The sequence below is a fragment of the Eleutherodactylus coqui genome, chromosome 8 (assembly GCF_035609145.1).
Source record: "Eleutherodactylus coqui strain aEleCoq1 chromosome 8, aEleCoq1.hap1, whole genome shotgun sequence".
Taxonomy (NCBI): Eukaryota; Metazoa; Chordata; class Amphibia; order Anura; family Eleutherodactylidae; genus Eleutherodactylus; species Eleutherodactylus coqui.
This window is the reverse complement of record NC_089844.1, coordinates 35,448,146-35,460,404: the sequence shown is the minus strand read 5'-3', so window position 1 is coordinate 35,460,404 and position 12,259 is coordinate 35,448,146. Positions and strand designations below refer to the sequence as shown.

General features: G+C 43.2%; 1 protein-coding gene across 2 annotated transcripts in view; it reads left to right on the top strand.

The window, feature by feature from the left end:
* ASIC4 (acid sensing ion channel subunit family member 4) overlaps positions 1–6,812 on the top strand; it is a 289,374-nt gene extending 282,562 nt beyond the window's left edge. For both annotated transcript variants that reach the window (XM_066575501.1, XM_066575503.1), the window contains exons 7-10: positions 588–679; positions 1,427–1,506; positions 1,589–1,693; positions 5,734–6,812. In XM_066575501.1, coding sequence (XP_066431598.1) covers positions 588–679; positions 1,427–1,506; positions 1,589–1,693; positions 5,734–5,847 — 391 coding nt within the window. In that variant the 3' untranslated portion in view covers positions 5,848–6,812. The remainder of the gene's footprint in view (positions 1–587; positions 680–1,426; positions 1,507–1,588; positions 1,694–5,733) is intronic.
* The last annotated feature ends 5,447 nt before the right edge of the window (positions 6,813–12,259 follow it).

The window sequence follows — 12,259 nt, the reverse complement described above, 5'->3', positions numbered from 1 at the left end:
GTAACAAAGTATAAAGTTTAAGGGTTGGGAAACAGCTAAAAGGTTGAACTACCGGACTTTGGAAGCCGACCCAGAAGATACTCGTACTGTCCTACCCACATATTGCCATCGAACTCAATGTACTGAATATAGTTCACGACTACCCTCCTGTCCCCCCCCCCTTTTTTTTTTCACCGCCCCTACCCAACCCCTACTCACCCCATTTCTGTTAACCCTTCTTCATTTTGTTAATGTATATTTGTTTATTAAAAATGCTCAATAAAACATTTTGAACCAAAAAAATTACATACACCCCACTCCACTGTCTATAGAGACAATACAGGAAGGAAGTCTATGCATCCAATATGGCCGCCTAAAGGGAAGGCTGCACTAGATAGACATTGTCTTCTTTTGGCCTACCAAACTATATTACTCTGTTATCCTATGGATAGAGGATAACCTGTTATTTTAGAAAAACTGTTTTAGGTCTCTTTCACACGGGCTACATATTCTCACGATTTTGTAGCCCGTGTGAAAGAGGCCTAAAGGGTCTTGAAAGTTGCATACATGAGACTTTACCTTTAAGTCATCCATGTTTTACTCCACAGGGACAATTTCCTAGTTCTAGACATCTTCTTTGAAGCCCTGAACTATGGGAGAATAGACCAGAAGAAAGCGTATGACCTGGCCAGTTTACTTGGTGAGTGATGCATGGGACACTTGTCCATAAGACGGAGTCTTCAACCATTAAGTCAATCAGTACCCTACAATTATGGCATCTGGCTCATTAACTATTGAAAGACCCATAAAGTGGATTTATCCCTTTAATTTTTCTTCTCTTCCTACCAGTCCCCAAATAACTGGGAACCTTGGGATGGCAAATACATGACAATTTAGTGCAAATATATGTAAAAATGTATAAAGCATAAATTTGCCTAAAGCTTGGACATGATGGATGTAGGCCACATCTCAATGGTCACTGATTCTGGTATTGGCACAGAGGTGTCCCTACCACGAGGCAACCCGAGCCTGTCACCTCAGGCGGCAGTCTGCGGGACTTAGAGGGACGGAGCTAGGGCTGCCACCCAGCTGGTAAGTCACTGGCTCCTCAAATAATGAAGTCTTATGGGGACACTATTACTACTGGGGACTCTAACAAGGTCACTATTACCACTGGGACACTAATGGGGTCAGTATTACTTTATTATTAGGACAATTAACAGGACACTATAACAACTGAGGCAATATCGGGGGCACTGTTACAACTGGGATCACTAACTGGGTCTCTATTACTATTGGGGCACTATTATTACTGGGAACACTATGGAGATCACTATTACTAGGGGTTTTTGTTGCGGAGGTGGTGTGTCATTTCACACATTGCCTCATGCAACAGAATGGCTCGGGGCACCCCTGTACGGACATATTTTTTCCACTTGTCTTCCAGGGGACATAGGAGGTCAAATGGGCTTATTTATCGGAGCGAGTATCCTGACCGTCCTGGAGATCCTGGATTACCTGTATGAGGTGAGTTATAACGAGCAGTGCTATACCATGGTATCTCATGTGTCTTCGCTATGACTTGTGACTTCTTGTATTTTCTCTTTAGTTGATACGAGATAAAGTCAACAAATTATTTAGGAGAAAACCATCTCCCACCAGAAAGCCAAAAGATAAGATTTCAACACTTGCCATGGATGACCTGAATGACCAGGTATGGAAGGAGAAAGGGTAGCATGGAAAAAGGGAGGAGATCCAATGTTTAGGAGATATCAGGGGTGCTATATGGTTGACAATATAGAGACTCATATAGGTGACACAAGTTTAGGAAGATGTTACAAATATTAGAGCCATTTCACCAAATTCATGCAAGTCTTGCATGCATGCATGCAGTGCATTCTGGTCCAGCATATGGTTGCTCAGTCCTTGAAAGTACTCTTATTGGCTATTGTGTTAGGGTCAATGTTGGGGGGGGGGGGTTGATTAGCTGGTTAATTTGTTGGCTGGTTGGTTATGGTAACAATAACTGGCCAGCATGTATGTAGATGTTGATGACCGGTCGTGCCGCGGCTTGATGGGTAAATATAAACACTGCTAGTAACAAGAATTCCATTGCTGACTCATGAATTGCTTTGCTAGGAAACAGGTTTTTATCCAATGGGGATCATCCTGACGGAAATGACCATTAGATTCTCAGTAACCACTTTTATGGACTGTTCAAATGGCCATAGAAATAAATTACAATCAGAACATTTGTAAAGAAGAGGAATTCCACACAAAAAAAAAAAAGGTGATTCAAAAGTCAGGGCCACCTGGAATATCTGATGAACAAGAGATACAAGTAGGACACTTAGAAGGGTGGGGAAATACATTTTGGCACTATCATGGTTCATGTTAGCCATCTTGGTGACAGCCATCTTAGAAACTTCAATAGAAAGGGGGTCATGGGATACATGATTGAAGGGTAGAATTTCATCAGAAATTGATAGGTGCGGTCATTTTTTCAATGCCTGCAGGCATTTTTGAGTTGATGTCATGTTGAGTATTGATAAAATTGTTATGTTGAATCACGTGGTATGGAAAACACTAATCACAAACTACAAGTTTCCCTGAACTTCTGAATGAGTTTCCTGACATTCTGCGCTCTCACTGGCCTCTTCCTGGGTGTTCTTGATTGAAAGCGTCGGCCGCCTCATGTGGACTTCTGTTTGACCGACTATCAAGAGGAATTGTTACAGCAGCTTCTGATATCTGAAAAGACATGATTAGTGTTTTCCATATCACATAATTAATCACAACAACTTTATTAATAATCAACATGACATCATCCATAACTCAAATATAGGGCTGGGCGATTTTGCTAAAACTGAAAATCTCGATTTTTTTAAATTATTTTCTTTTTATATAAACTCGTGGAAGATTCTTGATTATTAATCTGGATTTTCTTTTTGGGTTTCATAAATTGAAAAAATATCCATATGAAGCCATGTTTTTGCAGGATGAGCTGTCATTTTTATTGGCATTGCTTTGGAATACATATTGCGTATTATTTAACATTTAGAAATTTTTGGAAAAAAAACTGAAATGCCGCCATTGTTTTTTTTGGTTTTTTTCTATGGCGGTCACTATACAGCATACACAGCATACGGGCTTATTCTGACGTGCGTATATCGACTGGGTTTTCATGCCCGGCCGATATACGCTGTCCCTATCTGCAGGGGGAGGAGGCAGGCTGGGAGCAGTGAACTGAGCTTCCACCCCCTCTCCGCCCCTAGCCACTTTTGGCAATGGGACGGGGCGGGGCGGGGACGGAGCTAAGTTCCCACCCCCGCCCCCTCCCATTGCAAATAGTGGTGAAGGGCGGAGAGAGGGCAGAGAAGGGGCGGGAGCTCAGTGCACTGCTCCCGGCCCCGCCCATCTCCTCCCCCTGCATGAAAACCCCGGCCAATATATGCTCGTCCGAATAAGTCCTACAGGTCATGTTAGTTACTTTTATTCTGTGGATCAACTACCACTATAGCGATACCAAATTTATAGATATTTTTAAGCATTGCTTTTTTTTCTACATCTATTAAGTGTTCTTCACATTCCAAGACCCGTAGGAGTTTAATTTTTTTGCTAATGCAGTTCTGCAAAGTCTTATTTTTTTATGGGATGAGTTGTAGTTTCCAGTAGTACCATTTTGACGTACATTTCACTTCTGGTCTTTTTATTGTTTATTTTGGGAAGTGGATGAATGAAAAATAGCAATTCTGGAATTTTCTAATTTTTTTTATACCATTCATCATATAGGATAATGGACGTAATATTTCTATAGTACTGGTTATTGTGAATATGCCCATACCTAATGTTTAATTGTTTCATTAAGAGGTGTTTTGTAGGGAAAAGCGTGTTTTATTTCATTAGAGCTTTATATTTTATTAAACTTTAACTTTTTTAACACTTTTTTTGTCCCTCAAGGGGACAGGAAGCTGCGACTGGGGACACCAGCTCAGCAGAATACTGCAACGTAGAGCAGTTTGGTTTGGATAGACACCAAAATCCATGTCACAATCCACACTGTTGGTGCAGTTTTTGACATGGATTCGCAGCAATTGAAGGGTTAAAGTCTGCTGCGGATCCACATCAAAATTTGCACCAGTGGTAGATTTTGACGTGGTTTTTGATGTAGAAATTTATGTGGATTTTGGTGCGGATTTTCTGCTGTGTAAAATTAGAATTGCAGGGCACCTAAGGGGCCAATTAATTGAATTAAGTCGATTAACCTCCAAACACATATACAGAGGGGGCAGTAGTAGTAATACTAGGGTATATATAGCAGGGTATACAGTATAAGGGCCTATTTAGACGACCGTATATCGGCTCGGTTTTCACGCCGAGCCGATATACGGTGTCCTTGTCTACAGGGGGGGGAGGATGGAAGGAGCAGGTACTGCGCTCCCGCCCCTTCCCCACCCCTCACCACTATTTGCAATGGGAGGGGAGGGGCTCAGCACCGGTACTTCGCTCTGCCCCCGTCTCGTCCCCCTCCTATTGCAAATAGTGGCAAGGGGTGAAGAGGGGGCAGGAGCTCAGTTCCTGCTCCTGGCTCTTCCATTCCCCCCCTCCCCCCCTGTAGACAAGGACACCGTATATCGGCTCGGCGTGAAAACCCAGCCGATATACGGTCCTCTAAATAAGCCCTTATACTGGGATACATATAGATGAAGGGGCAGTGATATCATTGTAATGCTGCTGGGGTGGAGCCGGGCTTTCATATATTACACTGTGACATGCACTATGCTAAATGTAAAAATCGAATTTAACGATTCTGTGTAAAAATAGAGTCACGGAGCTCCTAAGGAATGAATTAATCTAATTAATCAGATTTATCTCCCAGCCCTACTTGAAAATGGTTGCAGGTATTGAAAGAATGACCACACATCTCAATTTTTGATGAACTTCTATTCTTAAAGCATGTATCCCATGACCCCCTGTCCATTGAAGTTTCTTGGACTGAATCCAAGATGGCTCCCACCAAGTTGGCCGACAGGCACTACTATGCTGCCAAAGCATTTTCCCCACTCATCTAAGTGTTCTACAAAGTTTAATACTTGTATCTCTTTTCAGTCCAAAGACAGTCCAGGTGGCCCTGACTTTTGAATCACCCTGTATAATACGTTCATATGCTGTGAAATATCATGATTACCGTGAAATTCCAGCAAAGTGCTCTAGTTTTGTGACGGTTTTGTAAGGACCTTTCTATTTCACGGTAAATCACAGGGAAAAAAAGAGAGAAATTTGACCAAACTATGTGAATGTACCCATGGGTGTACCAAATGATAGATTAGATGTTCATCAATTAGGATGTGAGAAGTAACGTAAAGTTACTGGTCCCCAATGCAAAATTTGTAATAGAGACCCAGATCTACCATGAGCCAATTCTTATGTGGTAGAGCAAACTTTGGATGCCAGAGCCAAGGTGGCACCCCCTGGTTGGAACTAATCCTTTTAAATACCATAGATTTAGCAATATTTATTGAAATTGCAAAATTGTTCCATAATCATGATGTCTGTGACTAGCTCTTCTCTAGTGATGGCCGTCATTTGTTGGGTTTACACCAGTAGATCCTGTGTCAAAATAGGCACACAGTAATGAGGAGATTTGGTCAAGCCAAAAGGAAAAATAAGACAAACAGGGTTAATTATTAAAAAGCATTTAGGACAATGGTCCAGCTGAACAAACTCCTAACTAACCTGGCTTGTTCTATCTAGAGCTCCACTGAGGCCCATGGACGACATCCAGAAGGAGCCTATGCCACCACGATGCTCCCCAACCATCATCGACACTACACACATCATGGTGTATTTGAGGACTTTGCCTGTTAGACACATAACAGTGGGGTTATACCCACCAGAAACAACTGTTCTTTTTTCGGCAGAGGCAAAAACATTACGTATGATTCTCACCCTGCCTCTCAAGGACTCCGAAGGAATCGGGAACTAATCCTAACACCACCATTTGGATGAACTGGAATTTTCAAGTACTTATGAAATGCAAGAAGATCCTAAGGAAGTGGGTGAAGTAATAACACCTGCAAGTATCCAGGACATCATGAAACATCCTCTTTACTCGAGTCAGTAGAGTTCATTCCTCTACAGAGTTGGGTGGGTCGTCATTAAATCTATAGCACTGGTTTCAGATGCGGTCTTCTTTACTTGAGTTTCTTACTCTTCATCCATCAACATCTCTCACAGAGAATTAGCTGACAACGTGGAGGAGTTCACAACAACAGTAAAAGCAGGTTTAGATGACATCACGCAATCTACACAATGTATGGTTATGACAATGATATAGATTTACAGGTCATGACTGGTTTTAGAGCATGAAGGTTCGCAGCTAGACATCTCCAAGCAGCACAGTCACCAAATCATCTGGTTTTTATTAATATTTATACTCATTTTATATAGTGCAACAACCCAGGCACAATGACTAAACAGATGTAACATACCGATTATCTATACATAAAGCACACCGACTTCTCAATATACTCTTGAACAGTAAGGAAGGTAGAGGACCCACCACCTCCTATCTTCATTGGCCTTCAGACCTTTCAGTAAGTTTCTCAGCCTGGAGCATACTCTTTCTTTGTAGGACTATTCTTGAGTCCAGTTCTAATGAGCGACATGGTTCCTCAAGTCTTGAATGCTTTCCAAGCTTTGCCAGGCAAGAAATGTCTACATATTTCTTATGGACTTCCCGCTAGACCCATTTACAACTGTCTTATTCCTGCTAATCTACCACGACAGAGTACTGAAAAATAATGAAATGCAATACAGTCATTTGTAACTTTGCCAAATTGTTATAATTTATAATTAGTCGATGAATTAGTACAACTATGGTGTTTTATGAGCCTTCAAATGTGTAGATGTACCTACTAGTTTTGAGAGCTTTTTGAAGATGCTAAGATTGGTAGAGTTTTGCTACAAAACACTTATGCTTGGTGAAGGGTTTGCATTATGACTCTGATGGTGGGTTACAATGTGTCAGGTAGACACATGTGGATCCACCTTGCCACACACCGGTTAGACTTTGGGCTATTTGTCAAGGTAGCACCTGAGGAACCCTAGTTTTCACCATTGACCCTCCAAGCTGGATACAACCTTTGGTGCAGGGCTTACAGGCTATTACATGCACAGATGGTCCTGGTAGGGTGGCTGCTGACACCATAATAATGTACTGAGCCGAGACATGGTCCTGAAGGTTTAAACTGGTATGTAGTAGAAAAACAGGCTGAAGTTAGGGCGGGAGGCTCAGGTGTAATAACGAGGTCCAAGCTCAAGGTCACAGGAGGCAGCAAGCAAAAACGAAGTCTAGAGTATAGAGACAGTCAGGGTGCACAGAAGTCAGAATAGTAAAAGTCAGGCAAGGGTCAGAACCAGAACAAACAACCAGGGGCTTGTAGGAGACCAAATTACTAAGGCATCCACTCATGGTGGGTGTGGACGTCCAGATGCAGTGACAGGATTGGAGGGAAGTAAGTTTATGGAGTATTTACTGACCCTGTAAGAAACTGGGCAGGAGTTGGCACGGGCCCTACAGGCAGAGGTCGGGGAGCAAGCAGAGGAGAAGAAAGGAACTGGAGGCAGGACCCGACGTTCCAAAGAGCAAGTGTAGTGGGGACTGCCCTCAGCTGCAGGAGCGGGTGAGCACAATGATATGAATTGAGGGTGACCGAAGATATGGGGTTAAAAAAAAACAAAAAAAACAAAGCAAATGGAAAGGCTTTTGTTTGCTTCCATTCTGTCAGGTTTCTGGGTTTTTTTTCAATGGAGAAAAGACGTTGCAGACTTCGTGAGGGGAGCTGAAGAAGACCTGCCTCCAGACACCATGTGGCGGCAGCGTCTTGTTGACAGGCGGAGAGCCAGACCTGTACAGCCTTGCATACAGTCTACAGGTGCTGCGGTCTCTGGAGTCTGGACTGTCTGTTAGTGAGTGCAGTGGGGGAGCGAGACTGCAGGGGCCCGGGCTGGCTTTGTCAGTGGTAACTGATTGTGGTAGTGCACCTTGGAGGAGGATGAAGGTTGGATTGTTTGACATTGGAAGAAGATAATGAGGGTTGGATTGTGGGTCATTGGAAGAAGATGATGGGGGTTGGATTGTGGGTTATTAGAAGAAGATGATGGGGGTTGGATTGCGGGTCATTGGAAGACAATGAGGGTTGATGGTGTGAAAGTTGGAATCATATCTTTTAGTGTTGTGACAAAATGGGGCAGTCAAATGGAGGAGGGCCCCAATCCACTCCTTTTGGGAGTATTTTATACTTTGCCGGTTTGCCTTTTGCAATTGCATAGAATTCCTAGGAAATGTGTGCAATATTCATCATTTTATACTTTAACATCCCATCTTTGGCATTCTATAGATTGCCAAGGCGTTCTATACAATGATTCATTTCGCACATTGCCTGTAACATATACACTATATAAAAGGCCTACACAAGATATATGACCATTGGTGGAGTACAGAGTTGTACTGACTCCATATAGATGAAAAGGAAGACCAATTGTTAGAGGTGTCCCATAATGAATGTGGAAGAGCTCGAGAAAGAGCTATGGTTGCATACACTGAAGACTGAATAGGGTGCACTCTGGATATCCAACCACTGGTGGATCACAGACCAGTTCAGTGGACTGCTACTGAAGAACAAGGGAATGGTAGAGCACATGCACTTTAGAGACAACTTGAAATTTATGGGTTATAGATCGAGAACTAAGAGTTCAATAGAGGATACATAATGGAGATGTAATCTTTTGTAGAGCTCCTATACTGAGCAGAATTATCACTTAAAGAAGATAGATTGGCAATGACTTGCAAAGTAGGGACATCCTGTAGATATAGGCTTAGCTTGTTCATACTATGCCGACTAAATGGCCAATAGAAAGCTGGAAAAGGCATCATGAAATCTACAATATAGGAGCTGCAAGAGGATGTACAAAATTCAAAAGGCTGGGAGCCGAGTCTAGAGAGTGAACTGTAGATATCACCAATGGTGGAGCACTCATGTCAACTGCAAAAGTTGTAGACTGATAGAGGGGCTACACACTGATGATACAGGCAATGGTGGGGAAGGCCATCAAATGAAGAGAGGTCAGTAACGACAGAAGGTAGATGCTTTAATGATGAGGGTTACACCACAAAAGTTGGTCAGTAAAGTTGGTGGAAGGCGGCCCACATAGAAAGCAATGATAACAGTGGTGTATTCATACATACTAGACGAAACTACCAACCAGCAGCCAATGGAATCCATCTCAACAGAGGATAAGGGGCTTTTCAGGTCTTCAACTTCTTTGCTGCTGAAGTAATAAAATGGGCCTCATTCCAAGTTTTGGAGCAAGCCCACATTGTACAGAGACGAAAGCTGGAGACCAAAAGTAAAGGGAACTAGTCAGGCCTTATGACAGGTTATGGGTTCATAGTAAAGGAACCACTAAATTTCATATCATCTGCCTTCCCATTCCCTAGCTGTCCCTCTGCAAAGCTGGCATTTGGTCCATTTGAGCGAACTTCTTTTCTCCATCGTGTGTGCACACACACGGTCCTCATATTATGAACAGTGTTTGCGCAGCAGTAAAGTGAAGGAATCCTTTCAACGGGCCGAGCGCTGGCTTTGTGGACAAACAGGGAGGACGGTGAGTATAAAAGACACATCCCCAGACTCAGCGGCCCCTGTCCTTAGGTTATAGGGCTTATAGGACCTGGCAGGTTCCCTTTAATCCAATACAAATGACGTACAAAGTATGAGGAGGTCGGAAAAGTATCTGAACTGAATAGGAAATGCCTGGTTAGATGGAGAACTAGAAGAAGAAATACATACAGAATACTTTAAGAAAATTCAGAAACATCTACCTAGATTATTTAACAAGTACGTGGTTATCCTTTGAGAAAGAATTATGAACCAGACCCCAAAATCTAAACAGGTTCTTAGAAATGTGGAGGAAACACAGCAATTCTTGGTTATACTTGATGGATATACAGGGTTTAGCCAAAGAGACCAATCCAGCGCTATATCTCAGTATTGGTGTCCTGTATTGAAATAACAGCAGCCTACTTGAATAGGAAGGCATGGATGGATGGATGCGCTACACATGGTTTGGTGCACCGGCCCCTGTGGGCCCCCGAACATGGATTTCAATTTTGTGTTGTGGCCCCTGTAAGAAACAAAGTTGAAGAGTAGCATGTAAGGAGCAGAAATCTGCTTTTCATGTCTCTTTAAATCCAGTGGGACCGCTAATATGCAGTAAGGAAAGCATACTGGAAGTTACCTCCTTCTGCTACAATACATGCATGGAGTCCTTTGACAGTGCAGTCCACGGCTGATGCCATCATTGTGGGACCGTGTTAGTGAACGGCGAAGCACTGATTCAGTGCAGATGCAATCCATATTACTAGTAAGAGCATCATCCAATCAGTAGTCAATGCAAATTTCAGCGTGATCATGTGGATTGGAATTTGGCGCGATCACCTCGTTGGACCCGTGCTCAGTCCAGGGGCTCTCAACACAGATCGGTACCTGAATCTCCTGCAGACTACGCTAGATGACTTCCTGGATGATTTGCCACCATCGTAGAAGGAGGCCACTGCCAAAATGCTTTCCTTACTTCAGCCATATTAGCAGTCCCATGTGACTTCTGACATGCTTCTCCAATTTTGCAGTTGGGTTTTACTCTCTATCTCTTATGGGACCGCAATGCAAAATTAAAATCCATGTTCCGGTTCCCCAGGGGCCGGTGCTCCATCCCATCGTGTAGCGCATCCATGCCTTCCCATTCAAGTAGGCTACTGTTATATAAATATAGGACACCAGTACTGAGTTATAGCGCTGGATCCGTCTTTTTGACCGCACCCTGTATACCCTAACAATGATAACCAGGTATGGATGCTGGGGTTTGGTAATCCCTTATAATATCAGACTCTCTGTATTCCGTAGATTAAATTTGAAATGCAATCATTACAGATATATTTATATAAAATGTCAACTATAAAAGAACTACTTTTATATTTATATGTTCATGTCATTTATAGGAACTCATCTATTTCAGTAACCCTGTGGTTCCTGGTCAGCAGGGAGAGGAGGGTACATTGCATGCAGTGGTTCTTCTCTGTTACCCCTTCTATCCGTCAGTTCTGGTACCAGTTTTTTTAGTCGTCCAAGATGGCCGCCACAATTCTCTAACTACCTAATGCCCTCTGATTGGCTGATCATGTAAGCAGCTCTGGCAAATCAGAGAACAGGTATAGTGCATTGGCAGTCTAACACTACCAATGCACGGGGGATTGGGTAGTCTTAAGATTGTGTCTGTCATGTTGGATGGCTGAAAAAGGGACCCGGAACCGATGGATCAGAGACACAGTAAAGAAGAACAACTGCAACTCATATATCCCCTCCTGTCCCCAGACAGACGGAAATGGAAGGTCCCTTTAAATGCAAACTCAGGGGCCTACATGCAGGAGAGGGACATCCAGAGCAAAAATGGAGGCCCCACTCCTGGTTTACACCCCTTTCCCATATAGGGGGCCTGGTCTTCCCCTTTCCCTTCCATTCCATGTAGAAAGGGAATGTTACCTTAGGTTGGTTCACCCTTCCCTTTTTTGCCGAGAGGCTTGTAGAAAGCCATGCCCTGTCTCTGTTGGCAACATCCTTGAGGAAAGGGCCAGTTTGAACTTATTTCCATCATACGCCCCACAGTTAGTCACAGGGGTCATTTCTATGGTACCCCACATGTATGATGTTACTTCTGGCTTGAACCTTGCTCCGAAACTACAATATGTCACAGGGTTGATTGCGAAAATTGGAATAACACACAGTAGACATATGGCAGCAAAACTCCAGAGTTCTTGTGATTCAATTATCGAGGATTCTATTTCACTTAAAGGGTAATGCTATTGATGACCTATCCTCAGGATAGGTAGTCAATGGTTGATCAGCTGGTGTCCGCCACTAAGGCACCCACTGTTAGCACTGCTACACACTGGGGTGTAGAATGGAAGCTGCTGCTCCAACCCCTGAGTAGTGGCCAGCACTGGTAACTGCAGACGCAGCTCTCATCAAAATTAGTGATAGCTGCGCCTGCCATTACAAGAATTGGCCACTACACAAGGGTCAGAGTAAGAGCTTCCACTCTGTACCTCACTGTGTAGTGGCAATTACAGTGGGTGCCCGATCAGCTGATCAGCCAGGGTTTAGAGCAGCAGACCCCCTGAGGAGAAGTCATCAATAGTATTTAGTATTTCCCTGGAAAA